The following is a 24,672-nucleotide window of genomic DNA, read 5'->3' on the forward strand; positions in this document are numbered from 1 at the left end:
TCCCCTTACTACGCCACTGAATTGCATCATATTTCTGGTCATTCTGATGAGTGAAGTAGACCTAGATCGAAATGCGTTTTATATTAAACTAAAGCTTACTACCTCGGGGAACTAGGCTTGGCGACTACACACCATCTGATATACAGACAATAGAATCTGCACGAACGCAGAGCTGTTTGGCGCTGTCAACGAGTTGTTAAATGTTTGGCGCACCTTAGACTATGACCGGAGAGCCGTGATGTAGGGCACTTCAACCTACATATATGTATAAATTATAATTATACTAACACGAGTGCGCAGAGCCATGGGCAATAGTTGACATGATAGCCTAGGAAGTTTACCCAGTCTAGTCACCAGCCGTGACACGCTGACCACGTTGCAGTTAGTATTCCTTTTTGTTAATATTTCATTTCATTTCAATTTATTTTCTTGCTTATATCTAATTAAGGTTCATTAAGGATAAAGCTCGTGACAAGCGAAATACTTTGATTCGAGACATAAATAGAATAATAACTGGTAACTCGGTTATTATCCTATATATATATATTTATATTATATAGTGTTTCATTTATTTATAAAAAAAAGTAGTGCCACCCCCCTAGGATTTTGATCAGGGTACGGCCCTGTAATATTGACCCCTTTAGCACTGCTACTGTTGAAGGCGTTTTCAAAACATTAACATTGGGTTCCCGAACAACATTTATTATTTTGATCTGAGCGATAAAACACATATCGTAATTATATTGCAAGATAAATTACATAGATCGGATTTCTGTTTTAAAAATATTATTAAATACTCCAATCCTCTTTTCTTTCTCTTATTTATTTTTGGACTGTCCTTCTAACATGCTCCAAATTATATTTATAAATATTCGGCCGAGCAGTCAAACCTTTTTTATTTTTGGCTTATTTTATTTTACTTTTTAAAATGCTATTAGCTTTTTCATTAATTGCTATGCTCATACTTCTGCCCATTTCGAACTCTATCCCCCCCCCCCCCCCCCCCCCCCCCCCCCATTCACACACACACCTTCTGTCCTGGACCCAGTCACTGGCGAATTCAAAGATTGTGCCCGGGAGAGACGTGCCTCAGAACTTAATGGGATATAGGCACGTTAATATGTTATCCAATACAGAGAATAAAGATTGTGTTTAAAAACCTAATTATTGTTTTGTTCCCCTACCCATCACACACAATACATTTTATCTAAACCAAGTATTCATGAGTAAACATTACGTCTGATAAGCCAAGTATTAAATAACAACAACAACAACAACAATAATAATAATAAAATAATAAATAATAATATATAAATAAATAATAACACCTTAATAATAATAATAATAATAATAATAATAATAATAAATTAAATGATTACTTTCTTTTTAAACGTTTGTTTTGTTTTAATGACACCACTAGAGCACATTGATTTATTAATCGTCAGCTGTTGGATGTCAAACATTTTAGAGAGGAAATTTGCTATATGTTTCCATTAGTAGTAAGGGATTTTTTATATGCACCATTCCACAGACAGGATAGCACATACCACGGCCTTTGATATACCAGTGGTGCACTGGCTGAAAGGAAAAATAGCCCAATGGGTCCACCGACGGGGATCGATCCCAGACCGACAGAGCATCAATCGAGCACTTTACCACTGGGCTACGTCCCCTACATCCACCCACCCTCAATAAAATTAAATAATAACACATTAATAATAATAATAATAACACATTAATAATAATAACACATTAATAATAATAATAATAATAAAAACAACAACAAGAAGAAAACATTAATAATATTATGGCGGGACGTAGTCCAGTGTAAAAATGTAGCTGGTTTCTTCTCTAAGACTCAAAATTACCAAATGTTTGACATCCAATAGCTGATGATTAATAAATCAATGTGCTCTAGTGGTGTCGTTAAACAAAAACTTTAAACAATAATAATAATAACACAATAATAATAATATCATAATAATAATAATAATAATAACACAATAATATTATTATTAATAATAAAATAATAATAACACATTAATAATAATAATAATATAATAATAATAATAACATTAATAATAATAATATAATAATAATAATACATTAATAATAATAATATAATAATAACACATTAATAATAATAATAATAATAATAAATAATGCACATCTGCACATCTGCAGTTTGATCAATGTGGGAATATTACGTATTTTAATGTATTTTTTTAATAACCCTATCATGTGTGGGCTGGCATGGTCTACTGCAGTATATCCTTACACGTCTGGTTTATCTTGGAGTCGTCCCTATGAAGAGCGGATACCGAGCTTCGTGCAACACATTACGGACATGGTTGTAGATGTGCTCATTACAATATTACACAAAATGGCAGTAAAGGACAATTGTGGCACAGCTTAGTCCACTGTGGAAAATGTGTTTCGAAACTGTCTAGCTGAGCAGATCTTCCTGTGTGTAGCGGAAACCAGAGGGAGAGGTCGCCCAAGTGCGTGGATGCGCATAATCGTGGTGTGATCGGTAATAGGTCTGTGAAGCACAACTGTTGAAACGGCTCGCTCGATGAGTGTGAGTCGACCAGAGAGAGAGAGAGGGAGAGTTGTTCCAGTTGGTCACCGATATTTTCCAGCCACAGTGTACAGGCTCGCTCAGTATTCCATATGCCGGATATGCACTTTCAAGAGGTTCATGGCGCACGATTTATTATTTGTTGTTGTTGTTTTTTTCAAAATAGTTAGAAATTTTTATCAAATAATTATAAACACATAGAATTAGCTAAACCACTGCAAGAACTAACCCAACGTCTAGACCAGCCACTGCATGTACAGCTTGGTAGATCATGTTGAAATGCCACGTGGACGCGCCAGGGGTATTGATAACACGCTGTGTAGTTAGCTGAACGTGCACGTGTATCGTAAAACGTACATTGTAGATCCCGTTAGTGTTCACGTAACGGCGTTACAGTGCATGTATATTAATCACTGGACGTCTTGTAATAATATATGATCAGTGAAACGGAAATATATCCAAACTTTAACTAAAGATGTAGCATATACTAACAAAGTACTGCATGTAGCAATATTACAAGTATTTACAGGCACGGCGGAGCAGGGAGCTGGGGGGGGGGGGGGCTCTAGTCCCTCCAATAATTCAGAATCAAAAATATTATTATAAATCTTAAGTTAGAGATGAAATTTACTTGTAGAATGCAGGACATTGGATTTCAGGATATTTAGTTTTCAAAAACCTACGGGTGGGGGGGTGGGGGGGAGGGGCGGGGGAGCATACCTCCAATCCCCATAGAAACTTTGCTTTGCGCCCTCGATCTGTCAGCCCCCCCCCCCCCCCCCCCGTCTACTCGCTGCTTCCGCCGTGCCTGATTTAATTATTATCTATAGAATAACAGTGATAATGACAATGATGCTCACTGTCGTGGTTGTTGTAGGGGTGGTTATAACGGTAGTACTAGTTGTGTGAGTCTTGGAAGAGGAGAGACCTGAATAGCTGAGTCAGTCGTGTTAGGGTCCGACCCGTGAATTTTAGGCAAATGTGAGATCAACATTTGGAGAAGAGAAGGGCAGGGAAACTGACCCTTCCACCTATGAAGATTATGCACTGCCCTCCCCAGATGGATGACAAATCGATATAGAACTCCCACCATTTCGCTGGCAATTTCCGATACCTATGCTTTAAAGAAACATGTCCAATAAATCTGCGGGAAATATTGATCGGGAATGGTGTGGGGAAGATGGTGAGTTGTGGTGGTACCGCACGGCCTCTCTTTTAATGGCGAATTGCTCTCTACCAACACTGTCCCTCGCTCATATTTAGCACCGATGTTCCGACCACGCGCCCCCTTGGCAAGAGGTTGCATCGTCTCGTGACCTAGATAATAATTATTACAGTTCTCTATGCGCGTCTGTTCATGGCGAACCTCGGGGCGCGACGTGACTCTAGGCTGCCTGGGATTATAAGTTATTATAACGTTCACTGTTTGTTGTTTCTTTGTGTTGCATGTGTTAAAGCATCCTGCTGACATGGGCGTCATTTGCTGAATGGGGCAAGGGCGCCAGTTGCCTCCCAATAGATGAATTAAAAAAATCCAGTAACAATAATAGAAACGTAAAGAAAATCCTCTTCTTGGTTTTAAGTATGTGACCTCCCTGAAATGGCTGCATAATGGTATTTTAGAGCCTATAGATTTGAATTTATATACATATACATATATATATATATATATATATATATATATATATATATATATATATATATAGATAGAGATAGATAGATAGATAGATAGATAGATAGATTACTGCGTGATAATGATGTATTATTTATACTAAAATACATTGTAAACTACTGCAAATTGACATTTAACACATTTTTATAATTTGCATAGATTTGTGTATACGAAGATGATCGTTTCCTTTCCAACTTAAATGTAGCATTAGATGCTATTATAATTGTGACGCAAACAATCTTTCATCTGTAACCACTAACCGGTATTTTTAATACATCTGCTCAGTATCGGTTTTATTTAACGACGCACTCAACACATTGTATTTACGATTATATGGTGTCAGACATATGGTTAAGGACCACACAGGTATTTAGAGAGGAAACCAACTGTCGCCACTTCATAGGCTACTCTTTTCGATTAGCAGCAAGGGGTCTTTTATATGCACCATCCCACAGACAGGGTAGTACATACCACGGCCTTTGGTTTACCTGTCGTGGTGCAGTGGCTGATATCGGTTTTCAAGTAAAGCATAATATATCATATGTATAGAAAGAAAGAAGTGTTTTATTTAACGACGCACTCAACACATTTTATTTACGGTTATATGGCGTCAGACATATGGTTAAGGACCACACAGATTTTGAGAGGAAACCCGCTGTCGCCACTACATGGGCTACTCTTCTGATTGGCAGCAAGGGATCTTTTATTTGCGCTTTCCACAGGCAGGATAGCACAAACTATGGCCTTTGTTAAACCAGTTATGGATCACTGGTCGGTGCAAGTGGTTTACACCTACCCATTGAGCCTTGCGGAGCACTCACTCAGGGTTTGGAGTCGGTATCTGGATTAAAAATCCCATGCCTCGACTGGGATCCAAACCCAGTACCTACCAGCCTGTAGACCGATGGCCTGCCACGACGCCACCGAGGCCGGTCATGTGTATAGATTACAGTGGTTAAAAGCATACGGCTGAAGAAAGCCATGTAAATAAACAACATAATTGCAATAACTGCTCATTCCACCGTTTTATTTAGAACTTTACCGGCCTCGGTAGCGTGGTGGTTAGGCCATGGGTCTACAGTCTGGTAGGTACTGGGTTCGGATCCCAGTCGAGGCATGGGATTTTTAAGCTGCTAACCCGGAGAGAGTAGCCGCAAGGCTGTGGGTAGGTGTGGCGACTTGCGACCAGTGATTTCCTCTCAAAATCTGTGTGGTCCTTAACCATATGTCTGACGCCATATAACCGTAAATAAAATGTGTTGAGTGCGTAGTTAAATAAAACATTTCTTTCTTTCTTTCAAACATAATATGATAATTACAGTTTAATTTCCAGTTTTCAATATTATTAAAGAATTATAATGTCGGTCTGTATAACAACTCGGAAAATGGCGAACACATGCAATGGCGAACAACAACCGTGTGACTTTGTTCAGTCTCGTCATAAACTATTTCAACGACATTAAATTACGGGGTGTGGGTGTGATTTTAATATTTAAATACAGGGCATAAGCATAGACCTATTTAGGACACACATTAAAAAACCCGGAAGGGGGTGGGGGGGGGGGGGTGGGGCATATCCCGACATACCCCGCCAAGTGACGCCCATACCCGTCACCGGTCTTGTCTTCCAGCCTTTTAGTTGCCACCGGTGAATGCGGTAGGCCAATCTTAATTAAAATTAGCTCCACTATTACATGTGGATCTAACAGCAGCCCGTTGGAGCTCATGTCCAGTTGACCTTTCATTCGACCAATCAAAATCTTACTGCAAAATCATGCCAGTGATTTGAAAAGAATTTGAAAACATTCGGGATTATGCCGAGGGTATAGGAAATGATTCGGGTGAATTACGAAGTATGCCGGAAACTAATTTCAATATAAAATTTTATATAAAATTCGTTTCAAGACAAACAAAAAAACCGTTATGGTATAGCCATAAAATCTGTTTATACTAGTATACAATCCAGAGTTTATTACTGCACTTTTCCCCGTGTGTTCAATGTTGAAACAGACCAAGAAGTTCGCCTATTGCATAAATAGTCTCGCCTGATATTTTTAGAATTTGTATGCTCCCGAATAACGCTATAAAAGGCGAAGTGTAATTGGTCGATATTTAAATTGTTATTTATATATGAAATGTCACCTGGACATGTTAGATCTACTGGTGAGATCAGTAGAGCTAATTTTAATCAGATTGGCGGTAGGCCTACCATCGATAAAGAATCGCTGGCGCTGACAGTGACCGTTTTTGACACACTTGCAGAGAGAGGAGCAAATAATTTGCGCATATCCGTTATAACTGTCTGACAAGTAAAATTAAATAAATATTCTGACATTATAGCTGCGTGCATTCAGCGTGAGAATAGACTCTTAAACTTAATCCCAAACCACGTGTAGCATGCCCCCCCCCCCCACCCCCACCCATCCTCCACAAAGTGACGCCCATGCCTGCTGATGATTTTAACCGTTAAAGCTACAATCGCAATATACGGTAATGAAACACACTGAGTTGCATATTAGAAGCCGACAATATCTGTGATAGGTCACCGGAGTTGTGTTCTCCTTATCCCCTACTCCACAGTTGACAAGACAAGACAAGAATTTATTTACATTCGGGCCGTTGCACAACGGCATAGCAGGAATATATACATATACAATTTGTAACATTCACGTGACAAGATGGTTGATAATGAACATATACAAAGACCAATAAATAAAATTCTATAAGAACAATATGTATAAAAAAAACTCTAAATGCATTAGATACATGTACATATTTAAGAACATCGAACACAAACCACAAGTTGGTGTTCATATAAATATAATCTGGATATACATATATCTGTGATAGCTCACCGGAGTTGTGTTATCCTTATCCACTCCTCCACAGTTGACAATATCTGTGATAGCTCACAGTGTATTCACTGACTAAAATAGTGTGTTCCATCATTCAAATAGATGACAATATCTGTGATAGCTCACTGGTATAGTCATCTCTATCGTTCACACAGATGACAATATCTGTGATAGCTCACTGGTATAGTCGGCTCTAACATTCACACAGATGACAATATCTGTGACAGCTCACTGGTATAGTGTGCTCCATTATTGACACAGATGACAATATATGTGATAGCTCACTGGCATAGTCGTCTCTATCATTCACTCAGATGACAATATCTGTAATAGCTCACTGGTATAGTCATCTCTATCGTTCACACAGATGACAATATCTGTGATAGCTCACTGGTATAGTCGTCTCTATCATTCACTCAGATGACAATATCTGTAATAGCTCACTGGTATAGTCATCTCTATCGTTCACACAGATGACAATATCTGTGATAGCTCCCTGGTATAGTCATCTCTATCGTTCACACAGATGACAATATCTGTAATAGCTCACTGGTATAGTCATCTCTATCATTCACTCAGATGACAGTATCTGTGATAGCTCACTGGTAGTCATCTCTATCGTTCACACAGATGAAAATATCTGTGATAGCTTACTGGTATAGTCGGCTCTATCATTCACACAGATGACAATATCTGTGATAGCTCACTGGCATAGTCGTGTCTATTATCCACAGAGATGACAATATCTGTGATAGCTCACTGGCATAGTCATCTCTATTATTCATTCAGATGACAATATCTGTGATAGCTCAATAATATAGTGCTATCCACTATTCACACTATTCTGATAGCTCACTGATACAGTGTTCTCCATCATTCACACAGATATTTGTAATAGCTCACTGGTACAGTGTTGTCCACCATGCACACAGATCATATTTTCTGATAGATCACTCGTATAGTGTGCTCCATCTTTCACACAGATCATATTTGCTGATAGCTCACTCGTATAGTGTACTCCATCTTTCACACAGATAATATTTGCTGATAGCTCACTGGTATAGTGTGCTCCATCTTTCACACAGATAATATTTGCTGATAGCTCACTGGTATAGTGTTCTCCATCTTTCACACAGATAATATTTTCTTATAGTTCACTGGTACAGTGTTCTCCATCTTTCACACAGATAATATTTTCTGATAGCTCACTCGTAGAGTGTACTCCATCTTTCACACAGATAATATTTGCTGATAGCTCACTGGTATAGTGTGCTCCATCTTTCACACAGATAATATTTGCTGATAGCTCACTGGTATAGTGTTCTCCATCTTTCACACAGATAATATTTTCTTATTGCTCACTGGTACAGTGTTCTCCATCTTTCACACAGATAATATTTTCTGATAGCTCACTCGTGTAGTGTACTCCATCTTTCACACAGATAATATTTGCTGATAGCTCACTGGTATAGTGTTCTCCATCTTTCACACAAATCATATTTTCTTATAGCTCACTGGTACAGTGTTCTCCATCTTTCACACAGATAATATTTGCTGATAGCTCACTCGTATAGTGTACTCCATCTTTCACACAGATCATATTTTCTGATAGCTCACTGGTACAGTGTTCTCCATCTTTCACACAGATACTATTTTCTGATAGATCACTGGTATAGTGTTCTCCATCTTTCACACAGATCATATTTTCTTATAGCTCACTGGTACAGTGTTCTCCATCTTTCACACAGATACTATTTTCTTATAGCTCACTGGTACAGTGAGGTCCACCATGCACACAGATAATATTTTCTGATAGCTCACTCGTATAGTGTACTCCATCTTTCACACAGATAATATTTTCTGATAGATCACTCGTATAGTGTGCTCCATCTTTCACACAGATAATATTTGCTGATAGCTCACTCGTATAGTGTGCTCCATCTTTCACACAGATACTATTTTCTGATAGATCACTCGTATAGTGTACTCCATCTTTCACACAGATATTTGCTGATAGCTCACTCGTATAGTGTGCTCCATCTTTCACACAGATACTATTTTCTGATAGCTCACTGATGTAGTGTAATCAACAAACAATGAAATTGTTGTAGAATGCTTTTTCAACCTAACAGCCAATGTTTTTAGACCATATCGAAGACTTGTCGGCGATTAATGGCAAATGTCATAATTGAGAATATGTATACCTTTCCCTGCTGACATTTAGCACATGTCAATATAGAATATATAGAGAAAATAATAAATAATACAGAAAACGTATACATTTTGGCACCACCATTTGTCGTGTCGTTACTTGTTGTAGCAGCTTAGTATAGTCCGTTTTAGGAAGTAGTTCTTCATTGATACAACATTCTGAAATTACTGACCTCTACAGTATTGAAATAACCCGTTGCTTGGTGTATAGTCAGTTGCTATTTTTAGTACAAAGTGATACCAACTGTAAGTGGTATACAAGTGGTATACTTCCACTTGTATTACGGCAAAATGAGCTGGTGCTCCAGCTAATTAAACAGTTTGGTGCTCAACCAACGTTAACTTTTTGCAAGTTAGTTTTCAGGAGATAAAACTAACAGTCATGTAGCACACTCGATATTGGAGCGGAGCGGATACTTTTGCCATGCTCGTATACCACGAAGGTTTCGAGCATGTCTGCATGGGCGGATCCAGGAAATATTTTTAGGGGGGGGACCAAAAAAGAAGGGCACATTGACTCGTCAAAAGGGCACCTTACTACAAGTTTTGATATTTACAATTAATATGAATTCCTACAGTTCTACGTCATAATATACTAGCAATAATGAAGTAAATTGGCGTCACTCGCGTTAGAACCTCAATGGGGCCCCATTGAGACTCAATAACACAGACACATATCTGCAAGCTTGCGCATGTACACGAAAATCTTGATTTCATTTATCTACAATATAATTATTGTTTACTTAAAAAAAAAAAAATTCTACAAACAAAAAGGGCACTTGGACATTTTGAGGGCACTTGAACAATTTTTGGGGGGGACGCGTCCCCCTGGTCCCTCCCCCCCCCCCCCCCCCCCCCTGGATCCGGATCCAGTATCTGGATAGCTAGGGTCCCGACTCGATATTGTTGTATTTTGTACAGAACATACTCTGACATGGAAATTGTATTGAACTGCATGGAGTGATTAATTGTGGTGCGCAACCTTTTCTTGGTGACATGCAGAACATATCTATATACTGAGACAAGGGTAACATTACTTGCTCAAATGTGGTACATGCCGATATATTAACAATTTGTCTACCTTTTCTTGATTCAGTGTAACAAATACCAATATATCAAGAAATGTATACCTTTCTTTGCAGAAATGTGGCACATGTCAGTATATTAAGAATACGTATACTGGTAATTGTGAAAAGGTGGCACGTGGCAATATATGTCAAATATGTATACCGTTCATCGCTGATACTTGGTAGATGTCGAAATATTGAGAATATGGATACCTTTCTTTGCTAAAATGGAATAATTTGATGGTGTTAATAAAACGTACTAACGAGAGAGAGAGAGAGAGAGAGAGAGAGAGAGAGAGAGAGAGAGAGAGAGAGAGAGGAGAGAGGGAGGAGAGAGAGAGAGAGAGAGAGAGAGAGAGAGAGAAAGATGGTTTGGATCCAAGCTGATTTATCTCGGCTTTACATGTATATTGTTATTAAAGGGACATTCCTGAATTTGCCGCATTGTAAGATGTTTCCGACTAATAAAATATTTCTACGATTAAACTTACGGTACATATTAAATATATTTTCTGGTTTAGAATATCAGTGTCTGTATATTCAATGTGTTTCTGGTCGTCTTAATAATTGTAAGAAGCCCAAACTGGATTTTGTCTTCAAATAATTTCGTACGTACGTAAAATTATATTTTACAAATATTAGAACGATCAGAAACACGTTTAATATAAAGCCACTAATATTTTATGCAGAAATATATATTTGATATGTAATTACAATCGTTAAATAGTCTCTGTTAGTCGATAACATCTTTAAAAGTTTAGCAAACTCAGGAATGTCCCTTTAATGTACAACTGAATAAAAATAATATGCTTGGCGAAAATGGTAAGGAAGAAAACGGAAATAAGTTGGTAATAAATTATGTCTCCCAACACAAAACCATTGTTGATTTGTGTCTAAAGACAATATTATCTGCGGACTCAACTCGTCCCATATACATAGAAGTATGTATATGCATACAGATCGGCATGTTACTACAGAAAAAAAATCGTTTTAAAAAATTATAAATTTAAATTTACCTGTATACATTGTCTGTACACCATACCTTCAACCAGCGGGTGGGTTCATAGTATTGTATATTAGTACCGTTACAATATCTCCAACCAGACCAACTTTTAGTTGTACTCTGTATAGAGGTGGTAAAATGGGTTTTTAACAGTTGTTTTTACCCACAAATGATATTTATTTTTTATTTTTTACTATGTTATTTTACCTTCATTTGGTTATTTACACCTTTTTCTTCACCTATCAAGAATATCTCAAAAAGGGTTGGTTTAATTTTTAATTTTATTGAACATAAAACGATCACCTTGTATAATTAGGTTTGTTTAATGAAACACCTGACCGACAAAACCGTTATATACTTTATAAAAATTGTGTATCAATGTACAAAAAAAGAAAGAAATGTTTTATTTAACGACGCACTCAACACATTTTATTTACGGTTATATGGCGTCAGACATATGGTTAAGGACCACACAGATTTTGAGAGTAAACCCGCTGTCGCCACTACATGGGCTACTCTTCCGATTAGCAGCAAGGGATCTTTTATTTGCGCTTCCCACAGGCAGGATAGCACAAACCATGGCCTTTGTTGAACCAGTTATGGATCACTGGTCGGTGCAAGTGGTTTACCCATTGAGCCTTGCGGAGCACTCATTCGGGGTTTGGAGTCGGTATCTGGATTACAAATCCCATGGCTCGACTGGGATCCGAACCCAGTACCTACCAGCCTGCAGACCGATGGCCTAACCACGACGCCACCAAGGCCGCTCCGTATCAAATGTACAATGCCGAGTTTAACGGGTATTTGGCAAAATTGTGGTTGATTCCATGAATCTGTATCTAGCGCCTCGTTTAAGAAAGACGGCCACTCCCAAGGAGATCTTTTACTCCTGCACCGCTTAGTAAGGCCTGCCACACCCAGACTAGCTTACTAAATAAAATCTAGCAGGCAGAGCTTATTGAAATAAAGCTAGCTAAGATAACATGCACTCATGAAACCTGTAATTCACCAGATAAAAATATTAGTTTCTGTTGGTCAAGATTAGCCTTCTCAATAATATTAACGATATATACATTATCAGATTAGTTTTGCCATATAGAATTGTAATGTTGTTTAAATCCAACTCACGTTGAAAACTATTTGCAGTCGAAGGACCTTTTATATTGCATTAATCAGTCTACATTTTGTTTCTATGTACACCGAATATTTATATTGTATTTGTATTGTCTATTTTAGGATGGCTGTACCAGAACACACTTCGGGAAGATATTCTCAAGTCCAAACAGAGAATGACACTCTGTCAGCCACATATGCAATGCAGAGAGAACATAGATACATCACATGTACCCGTGACCTCTGACAGCGTATATCACAGGGACAGTGACGTACGACATCAGATGTCACGAGTATCACTGATCTGTGGACGGAGACCGAGAAATACATCATTAATAGTCCAGTCCAGTAACAGCTGTGCATTAATCTTCCCCGAGTCGACAAGATAGATAATCTTTACTTGACTGCTTATGTTTGCTTACGTGCCTGGTCACGGCACAGGTTCACATATATGCCGTGTTTTATCTAATATTACGTTTCCAAGCGTTGTCGTATGGCAATGTGTCCAACGAGCATTGATAGGCCAACATTTTGTGTTGACATTCACACGAAGTTTCTGTTAAATTTGACTTTGGCAAAACTAATTCCTTTTGAACTTTAGAATTGTCACTGTTCGAAGCTATCAGAAAACAAATTATTTCTGAATAGTACTTCCGGTTATAGCTCAGACCCGAGAGGGTCATTTTGATAGAGTGTGTACAATCATCAGGTATTTTTACACGACTGACGTTATTTAATTAGCTAAGATTGTTTTGTGGGGTTTTTTTTTTATAATGTAACGTGGACTATTCGTTGTTTTTAAAACTTTAAATAACACAAAACAAGATATGCAAATGTTATAGAATGTGTAATGTGTCGTCTATTATATATGAACATAATGCTATATATTTTTTATTATTGGTTAAGATTATTTTTCTTCGTAAATGATAGATGTTTAATTATTTGCTGAGAAATTAAATAATGTATGACAAACATTATATTAGTTAATTAAATACTTGCGTGATAAAAATTCTAGTATTTCTATAATACCATAACAATGGGGATATCTTTCTGTTGTATAAAGACATGCAATGTTAGACTCACGAGGATGTGCAAGCTCGTACTACTATGTGTTCTAGTGGGCGTCCTGCCGTTGCTGAAGCTGTTGGTGCCTGCACCATTGCAGCAAGCAGACAGCTATTATGTGTTCCGGCTATTTATCGACAAACAGGAATTTCCAGTGGAGGTTGAAAGTTCTCGTGTGAACAGTAGGAATATTTCAGTACAAATAGATAAAAACATGATAGAGAATCATTTGTTGAAAATGGGACATCTACCAGACAAAAGTATGTACGAAAATGATTCACTTCTCCTTCATTTCATGCCGTTAATGTCCCCACGTGATCGTGTCAATCTGTTAATCACTTTGGAAACATTTGTAAGGATCTGTGAACAAGAGAATCTGACCTACTTCCTGTGGGGAGGGTCGCTTCTCGGCGCTTACAGACACCATGGCTTTATTCCTTGGGATGATGACTTTGATATCGTCATGAACGGATCGGACTGGAGGAGAATTCGTAGTGTATTGTCCCACGTCGAGGGATACGGTCTACAAGCTCCCGGCGACAATCACTGGAAGTTTTACAAGGAGGATCTATTACCAGTTCCAGAGCAATTGTTTACGTGGCCATTTCTTGATATCTTCTTCTACCGAGATGACTTAACGTACATGTGGGCTTTGTCTACATCAATCAAGTTCGAACTGGTCAATCCCATCGAGGACATCTTCCCACTTCAGTTACGCGCTTTTGAACATCTCTTTGTTGCCGTACCCTGCAAGATGGAGGAAATTGTCCTTCTTCTGTACGGAGTAAATGACTGTTACTCGCCCAGCTGCACTCACAAGAACGGCAACCCGATCAATTCTGTGTACATGCCATGCCAACAGTTACACAGCATTTTTCCTTTCGTTTTCCGGCAAAAAGATAGCAATTCAGGAACTGTTCTTGAAACACTGAAACAAGGGAATAGAATATTCAGAAATGTTTCAGTCCCCCAACAGCAATGTGCAAGGAGAAGATGATGCGTGGTGAACACAGTGTATCTCAGACAGCAGTTAAGACATTCCCAACGTCCACACATTTGATTCCACATGAAATATACTTGGAGCCGTTATAAGCATAAGGATGACAAACACATGTTGTATTTGCCACAATTTAATGTGTTAACCTGAACTATTCCATAATGCTCCAAAAGTAGGATGCGTATATATATGTTTTGTTTGTTTACTATTTGTTTTATTCGATTTAGAACAGTCCTAGAACAAATGTTCCAATGTTTCCAGCTGTGTATGAAAAATCTCAGAGATAAATGATTCTATATATTCTATTTTAAAAAGAAAGGTGTTTGTTGTTATTATTCGATGTAGGATTCTATACTAAAACCACAGTAAATGTAGGTGCTTTAACATAGAAATGATAAAATATAGACCTTTTCGCCCCACGACTCCTGCAAAGATTATATGTAACCTAAATCTGAATATTTTTCTTGTGAAGTTGGCACTGTCGTTGATTTGCTTAAAAAGTTATAGATTCTTTAGGTTCCTTGTGTAGTTCTGAAAAATAAGACCAATTTAAAAAAAAATCTATGATTAATGATTATTACTCGTTAATTGTTTATAGAAGGCACTGCGGAGCAGGGGGACTGGAGGGGGGGGGGGGGGCTCTAGCCCCCTCCCAAATAATTCTGAATAAAAAACTGTTATTGGTAGTAAATCTTAAGGCAGATATGCATTCTACTGGCAGAGTGCAGGTAATTGCATTTCAGGAAATCTGGTTTTAAAATGTCATGGGGAGCATAACCCCGAAGCCCATAGAAACGTTGCGCCCTACATCCCTGTCAGTCCCCCCCCCCCCCCCCCCCGCCCCCTCCCCCAATGTCTACTTGCTTCCGCTGTACCTGTATAGCTGAAATTGTGCCATGGATAAACGTTTTAAGTAGTTTTATTAAACATTAGTGTATGTGTACGACTTTCTTATTTCTAAAGTTCGAAAAATATATAATAAAATTCCATCCGCCCATTATATGTATCTTGAAAATAAAGGTTGGATGAAACTCTGCATTTAATTTATATTGGCCTAACATTAGTGTCCTAGGCAGAGCCGCTCCAGAGGCAAGGAAGGGACAATATCTAATTAACATTGGTATATAGCAGTCAGATTAGCTTCCCACAGTAGTATTATAATATATGGGATTCTGCTCAATACTTGTTTTACTGTTATAGCAAATACCGATTCTGATTCTTTAAATTTTTACATTCAGGAATATTTTGCTGCTTTAACCAGCAATTAGGTAAAACGTTTTCAATAAACTGTTGTTTATTATTTAATTCGCATTTTGATAAAATAATCTGCACATGTAATAAGGTTTTATACAAATCATTTTGTAGTAATATCAAAACTATTTTTCAGTTTGCGTTAGATGAAAAGAGTTTGTTAATTTAAGTAGATTTTAACACTATCACAAAATTTTAAATATTTAGCATTTTAATAACGCCATTTAAATAGCCTTTGTGTTAAAACTACACGTTATATTTTGTCTGGTCTGTTTCGCTAGATACAATTTAAAAACATTTTATTTGTTTGTTTTATTGCTTGTTTTGGTGGGTTAGGCAGTCAAATTAATATTATTTTGGGAATTATAAAAAAAAATTGAAACGACAATTCTACCTAAAACTGTCAATTTTTATACTGCCCCTAAAGAATCCTAATTAAGTTAATTGTAGTAACGTACGACTTGCACACGTAAGCTTTAGAACCGTCCCACAAAGCAACTTTACGGTAATCGAAAGTGTCCCTCTAACAATTAAAATCTTCTGTGCGTAGAAATTAAATTATACGTCAGTTACTGACTATTCGGAACATCTCGGATGTATTTGTGGGTATGGGAAAGCCATCAGCAACCACGTCAGTTAACTTCCGCAGCGATAATATTATTGTCGAATGTTTAATACATAGGAATCCTTAAATGTTTTTTCATCGAATGACGAGTTTAATAAAAAGTATTATGTAAATTTATATATTAAAACAATTTTAACACAAATGGATTTTCGTAGAAAATCATCAAATCATCATTAACAGTGGCGTAGGAAGGTGCCAAAAGTGGATGTGGTTGTGGCACACACACACACACACACACACACACACACACACACACGCACGCACACACACAGATATATATATATATATATATATATATATATATATATATATATATATATATATACCATCGCTACTGCTACTGGATCACCTCCGCTTCCTATGCCAGTGATTAAATTGTCATTCGACATCTATGTAGCTTACAATTGCCTCGGACCTATTGTACATTTTAACCGTAATTTTTAATGATAGTAAACTATGTAGAGTTGTAGATCAGGCTGGCGATAGTAGGAATAAACATTATGCTTACGATAGTAGATATTTACGACGACTGTAGTCATTTGTTCCAAGGGCGGGATTTAGCTGTCGGTTGAGTGCTCGCTTGAGGTGCTTTCGTCGCAGGATCGAACCACCTCGGTGGATCCATTCAACTGATTGTTTTTTTCTCGTTCCAACCAGTGCACCACAACTGGACAAATGCCGTGGTACGTGCTTTCCTGTCTGTGGGAAAGTGCATATAAAAGATCTCTTACTGCATTAGAAAACATGTAGCGGGTTTCCTCTAATGACGAGTCAGAATTACCAAATGTTTGATATCCAATAGCCGATGATTAATTAATCAAGGTGCTCCCGTGGTGTCGTTAAACAAAACAAACTTCTTCTTCATTTGTTTCAAGTAAAATTTCTATTTGACTCCTAACATTTCGAAATGTTCATCACCCTATTCTAGTTTCCATCTTACTTGATGATAAACAACTTTTGAGTACGGAAAACTACCTATCCGTATGACGTTCGATTTAGAATAGTTTGTTTTTAAAGCAGAAATATTAGCATATATGATATTTATATTCTCGAGTTACTTGGAAGATCCATCTAGAATAAAGGAACTACATATTATATAAAAAGAACTGGCAATCAAGCCGCCGTTAATCTCGGGCCACCAAGTCACCGTTAATGTCGGGCCATCAATCCACCGTTGATATCGGACCATCAATTCACCGTTAATGTCGGATTATCAAGCCACCGTTATGTCGGGTCATCAAGCCACCATTAATGTCGGGCCATCAAGTCACCGTTAATGTCGGGCCATCAGTCCACCATTAATGTCAGTCATCAATCCACCGTTGATATCGGGCCATCAATCCACCGTTAATGTCGGATCATCAAGCCACCGTTATGTCGGGTCATCAAGCCACCATTAATGTCGGACCATCAACCCACCGTTAATGTCGGACCATCAAGTCACCGTTAATATCGGACCATCAAGCCGCCTTTAATGTCGGGCCATCAAGTCACCGTTAATGTCGGGCCATCAGTCCACCATTAATGTCAGTCATCAATCCACCGTTGATATCGGGCCATCAATCCACCGTTAATGTCGGATCATCAAGCCACCGTTATGTCGGGTCATCAAGCCACCATTAATGTCGGACCATCAACCCACCGTTAATGTCGGGCCATTAACCCACCGTTAATGTCGGGCCATCAGGCCATCGTTAATGTCAGGCCATCAATCCACCGTTAATGTCGAGTCATCGAGCCACCGTTAATATCGGGCCATCAAGTCACCATTAATGTCGGACCATCAAGCCGCCTTTAATATCGGGCCATCAATCCACCGTTAATGTCGAGTCATCAAGCCACCGTTAATGTCGGTCCCTAAATAAAGAGTGTAAATACACACACCTCTCCTCTCCAAGGATTCACGAGGACAACGTTCTGTAAAACGATTTACAACAGTGTCAGCACTCATAAAGGTCCCTGTTAGATAATGAACCACGAGCACCACCACAAATAACAACAGAACACACACACACACGCACGCGCAAACACACACACACACACACACACACAAACACACAAACACACACAAGAACACACAAAAACACCACCACCTCCAAAAAACCCCACCACAAAACCCCTAACAAAAACAACAACAGCCCCAAAACAACGACCAAATGAAAAGGAAAACGAAAATCCTTCACAAAACAACGATAAACAAACAAACAATCAATAAATGAAAATAAATTGAGTATTTAAAAAAAGAAAAGAAAATATAATAAAAAGAAAGAGAAAAGAAAGAAAATCATGCATAATGCTCACGGGCCTGCATTTGTGTCACGTTGTGCTGTTTACAATGTCTATAAATTGCCTTTCAGGTATCACTGTCAGGCACGGCGGAAGAAAAACTAACATTGGGGGTGGGGGCTGACTGAGATCGATGAAAATTAATATATAATAAAATTATAACTATCGCAAAATTGGGAGAATTTTTAATCCAGATACCGACTCCAAACCCTAAGTGAGTGCTCCGCAAGGCTCAATGGGTAGGCGTAAACCACTTGCACCGACCAGTGATCCATAACTGGTTCAACAAAGGCTATGGTTTGTGCTATCCTGCCTGTGGAAAGCGCAAATAAAAAATCCCTTGCTGCTAATCGAAAAGAGTAGCCCATGTAGTGGCGACAGCGGGTTTCCTCTCAAAACCTTAACCATATGTCTGACGCCATATAATCGTAAATAAAATGTGTTGAGTGCGTCGTTAAATAAAACATTTCTTTCTTTCATACGTTGCCTCTGTTACCTTTTTGTAACAAAGGCCGTGGTATGTACTATCCTATCCATAGGCACTTGATGACAGGATAATGTAAATATTGTCAATATACCACAATATACCCCTCAAAAAACCCTCTTAGCACGCACTAGCCTACATACAAACCCCTGAAAATATTGCTGTGTCAAAGAGGAAGAGAGAAAAAGAAAAAAGAGAAAGAAAAAAAATGATAACCACTAACATGTAGCCTATATTGTTACAAGGCTTAACAAGCGTTTTCCCTACACTGAACGCAAAAATATAAATTTGAAAACTGACTTGAAATAATTGATGTTTAATTAATTAAACATTTTAAATCTCTGAACTGGTTTATGAAGTTGCAATAAAATGTCAAATGTAGACGTGTATGTGAGAATCGGGCCCAGGCATCGCATATGCTTAGGTCAAATACCTGGTTTCTGGGTTGATCGCAGTGCAGTGGGCAGTGGAAATGCTGTACTTTCAAGTGCATTTTTTTGGGTCGTGGGCGCAAGGTTGAAAATCTACACTTATACTGATGACGTAGTTTACATTTTCAGCAGTTGCCTCGTCTTCGATTTATTTCCATAAGGTTCCTAGAAGTTTCACAAATCGTCTGTTAAAAGTTCGGTATACATAACCAATAAAAAATGCCTCCGATTTACCGAAAAGCGAGTAAAGACTCTTTTCAAACTTATATAGACCTGTAGTATGTGTTCTTTTCTACCTTTATGTGGATTTTCAAGACAATCCTACATACAGCCACTGATTTATACCAGCAGCAGGATCGGGTGTCCAAGCTGTTGATGGGCAGTTTTGTCAACAAACCTTCGATAATCAACCTCAAAATAATGATGGTTAATCTCATTGGAATTCTTCAAATTGTAATCAGAATAGTTTATTAACAAGCAAAGATGACTTTGATATGCATTTCATTGAAATTTGGGATTTAATAATGCCGATGGTTAATGATTTTGTCTGGCATGTTTTGTTCTAAAAGTGTGCATGCGACCCGAAATTAGGTCACATGACCCAAATGCTGCCACCTGACCCACATGCTGCCACCTGATTGGTCCAGACTACTGTTTACATTGAAATTAGCCATGTGCTCAGTGTTTATTTTCTACATATGGTTTATTTTCATCAGTTTTGATGTTTGTTTTAATATTTTTGTGGTAAGTCTCTAAAGTTTCGCCATTATTTCAATTTGGGAAAGATTGCTGGGTCCTGTACTCACTTGATGCACATTTTATTGGAATTATTTCCTTAATGTTTTTTTTTTGCATGCATTGCTATGCTCAGTAATTCAGTAATGTTATTGTTCAAGTGAGAATAGACCCATCTGATAGAACTTTTTAATAGCTGTCTGCTGGTGCAGGTTTTGTTGACATATTCCAAATATTAAGGAAGTTATGGGCATTTTTCAGAATGGGACTACCTCTATTTACCGGGTAATTAGATAGGTAATTAATTAATTATTAGTGAATTAAAATGACTGATATTGTAATAAGATGATTTTAAGAGGCAATAACCCATCTCTTAGTGGTGGGAGTCTTTCTTACCAATGATACAGATGAAGGGTTGTATGGCATTTTGAAGCACATTTTTAAAGAAAATGGTCACAGTGTTTCTTTGTTTTACATGTAAATCCATTGACGAAAACCACCCTAAATTAGGCGACTTCAAAATACCATAGCACCCTCAATATTTATCCTATCATCACAATTCAAAGATAATTTTAAATGTCTTTTCTAGCTCTTTCCAATGATACCAATTGCACTGCAATCAACTGAATATGTGGTATAATATCTGCCCTGTCCACCCCCCTCCTCCCCCTTTATTATTTTTAGTTAGTGTCAGGGGGGGGGGGGGGAGGGCGGGCAGATATTTTTCCCAGAGGAAACCCGCTATCACCACTTCATGGTCTACTCAGAGTAGTACTCTTTTCGATTAGCATCAAGGGATCTTTGATATGCACCATCCCACAGACAGGATAGTACACACCACAACCTTTGTTACACCAGTTGTGGAGCACTGGCTGTAATCTATTAAAGTGGTACCCAGGTAAAAATATCAACTTTGACATTATACTTAATGTGTAAAAAAAATCCAAAAAATCCAAACTATTCTATGACTTCATTTCACCAATTAAACCACTGTGTACACCTTTGACACTAAATGTGTATATAATTGTGTCAATAACAGCATGGGTGATGTAAAATTCTTTTTTAATGCAACTAACTTATTTTTAAAAAAATCACATACCTATCAAATGTAGATATTAATATACAAAGTAATTAAAGAACTTACATTTTCAAAGTTGAATATATAATAATATGGTCCTGATGAAGTGTTTTTAATACCTGATTATATTAACGTCATACGGTATTTTTCAAGAAGCATATGATACACATTAAGCTGCAAAAGTATTTTTTAAACTTATTTTTACATTTCTGTCATGTATTTTCGTGTTTCAAAATTTGCATTATGGGCGGGGTAAAATCCTCACTTCGTCCTGGCCGGGAGTAAAACGCGAATCAGAATGTTTAGGATAGGGTGCTGTTAAAACAAAATAAAACAAAACAAAAATAGCACTGAATGTTTATCGGACATTGGGCTTTCAATCACAGTGTCTAACTCAATGCAGTAACCACGGTATCATGTAGTAGTGTCATTGGAAAATAGTTTATTATCCTGTCATCAAGTACCTATGATCCTATCTACCCTTGCTGCTAATCGAAAAGTAGCCCATGAAAGTTCTATGATGAAGTGGCGACAGCGGGTTTCCTCTCTCAATATATGTGTGGTCCTTAACCATATGTCGGACGCCATATAACCGTAAATAATATGTGCTGAGTGCGTCGTTAAATAAAACATTTCCTTTCCTTTTGTTACTTTTATTAATAAATGTTAACATTACTGTTAATACGATTTTATTTGGCCCAATGACACCTTCAGAGCTGGGAATGGATGTGAGTGGCGCTACCAGTCTTCCGGTGCAGTCTCTACTAATAGGGAAATTCCCACTAGCTACTTGCAAGGTTTGAAAAGCACATGTTAGTTAACGTCTATAAAACATTTATGGTTTATTATTTGAAGAATACCAGCACTTGTAACAGGGATAAAATACATTGATAAAACTTTATAACAAATATAGAACTCATGTTACTTGCCAGTTTACGTTTTATTCAGTGGCAAAGTGAAAAAGTAACGATACCGCATGTAATTATTTAAAAATAGTGTTGTTGTCGTTATTGCAAGTATTTCTTTTTGTGAGGTAATTATATTTAATTTATTACTCTTGCAGTACATGGCAAAATTTAGCTGTTTTGATTTATTGTATAACTGTGATCACCCGTTAACAACATCATCCTGTTTGTCACTTTGTGTGTTTACTGCAATCCAAGATGGCGGATATTTGTTTACATTTTTAATGATTTGTTATTATGACTACATTTATTGTGGCCCAGACACATCTGTTGTTAGGGAATCACATAAAAATAACCCCTATAACCACATCTTTATTATTAACGGATGTAGGGCAAAATGTGGTATAATATCTGCCCTGTCCACCCCCCTCCTCCCCCTTTATTATTTTTAGTTAGTGTCAGGGAGGGGGGGGGGGGGAGGAGGGCGGGCAGATATTTTTCCCAGAGGAAACCCGCTATCACCACTTCATGGTCTACTCAGAGTAGTACTCTTTTCGATTAGCATCAAGGGATCTTTGATATGCACCATCCCACAGACAGGATAGTACACACCACAACCTTTGTTACACCAGTTGTGGAGCACTGGCTGTAATCTATTAAAGTGGTACCCAGGTAAAAATATCAACTTTGACATTATACTTGATGTGTAAAAAAATATCCAAAAAATCATAACTATTCTATGACTTCATTTCACCAATTAAACCACCGTGCACACCTTTGACAGCACTAAATGTGTATATAATTGTGTCAATAACAGCATGGGTGATGTAAAATTCTTTTTTAATGCAACTAACTTATTTAAAAAAAATCAAAGACAGGCTGGCTAATAAGCCATACAACCAACATTGAAGCATTCTGTAATTATGAAGAAACTCAATTTCCCCAAACGTAATACATACATCTGTTATCTTTCTTGCTCTGTCCTTCTTTACCCCTCCCCCCCCCCCCCCCCCCCCCCCCCCCCCCCCACACACACACTGTCTGTCTGTCTCACTTCTCTCTATCTCTCATATAACACACATATAAGTTCACATTTTGACAGAGATACAACATCAATGGTACACATTTTGTCCTCTTACATATTGACCTGTATATCAAAGGCCCTAAAACTAACCATTGAAAGTGGGTATGGGTAAGACTCATGCCAACATACAAAACAAAAATCCATACATTTATTTCATTTATTAAGTTCATTAAAAGGTAGTCAACATTAATGTTTGTAAAGTTTTAATTAATATAAAATTATGCAAAATGTATTAATCATTTTAGGTACCAAAAACAGTATCCCAGCTTCACCACTCTGCAAGCAGTAGGAAAACTTTTGCCCCAACTGTCAACGTTTCAATCAGTCACTTCAAGTCCAACAAATTGTCAATTTGCCAGTAAGTTATTGACAATAATTTTGGTATTGCAATATGTGCATGTGTATTGCAATCGATATTACAATATATTGTACAATATGTGAATATGTTTGTAAAAGATACTTTTATTTATTGTCAATTAAAATAGCTACATTTGTATGCATGGAACACATTGTTGTCGACTATTTTGAAGGAATAACAACTTATTTTTTGGCAGCATTATTTTAAAAAAAATCATGTTTCCCCAATGTTTGGTGATTGAAATTATTTATCGTATCTGGACTTTTATACCTCAGTAAACTGGTAATATCATCCACCCCGACTTTGCACCCAATTATTTGTCAATCATCTCCCCCACACTCCCCAATATTGTGTCGTGGATGATATATCCCAGCAACGCTAATTTATATTTCAACAATGGTATTTGCTGTCAGTGTCATCATTACGTTCCAGCCATGTTGCAGTATCAGCTACCAATTTAAAACTATAATAATTATTATAATGAAGTTGTTTTATTATTACCCCCACAAACATATTTGGTAGTGTGTGGAATGATGAGATGATTATGATGTATTGTTGTATGTAGTTCCAGTGTCTTCTACTTCTATTCAGGTTCACTTCATACATTTATTATAATGAAGTTGTTTTATTATTACCCCCACAAACATATTTGGTAGTGTGTGGAATGATGAGATGATTATGATGTATTGTTGTATGTAGTTCCAGTGTCTTCTACTTCTATTCAGGTTCACTTCAAACATTTATTTAAAAACAAAATAGTGCTGTTACTCTTGTAATATGTGAAAATTGATATGAGTTGTAGTTTTACAAAACATTGTTGATATATGTTTTATAGTGTAGACACCACGCAGGAACATTTGTGCTGCAGGAT

General features: G+C 37.5%; 1 protein-coding gene across 1 annotated transcript; it reads left to right on the top strand.

The window, feature by feature from the left end:
- Positions 1-2,176: 2,176 nt before the first annotated feature.
- On the top strand, positions 2,177-14,878 carry LOC121377632. The gene is made up of 2 exons (XM_041505703.1): positions 2,177-2,697; positions 12,626-14,878. Exon 2 carries the CDS (start codon positions 13,539-13,541, stop codon positions 14,562-14,564), a length of 1,026 nt encoding a protein of 341 aa, XP_041361637.1. The 5' UTR covers positions 2,177-2,697; positions 12,626-13,538; the 3' UTR covers positions 14,565-14,878.
- Positions 14,879-24,672: the final 9,794 nt, after the last annotated feature.

Source organism: Gigantopelta aegis, chromosome 2, assembly GCF_016097555.1.
Source record: "Gigantopelta aegis isolate Gae_Host chromosome 2, Gae_host_genome, whole genome shotgun sequence".
Classification (NCBI taxonomy): Eukaryota; Metazoa; Mollusca; class Gastropoda; order Neomphalida; family Peltospiridae; genus Gigantopelta; species Gigantopelta aegis.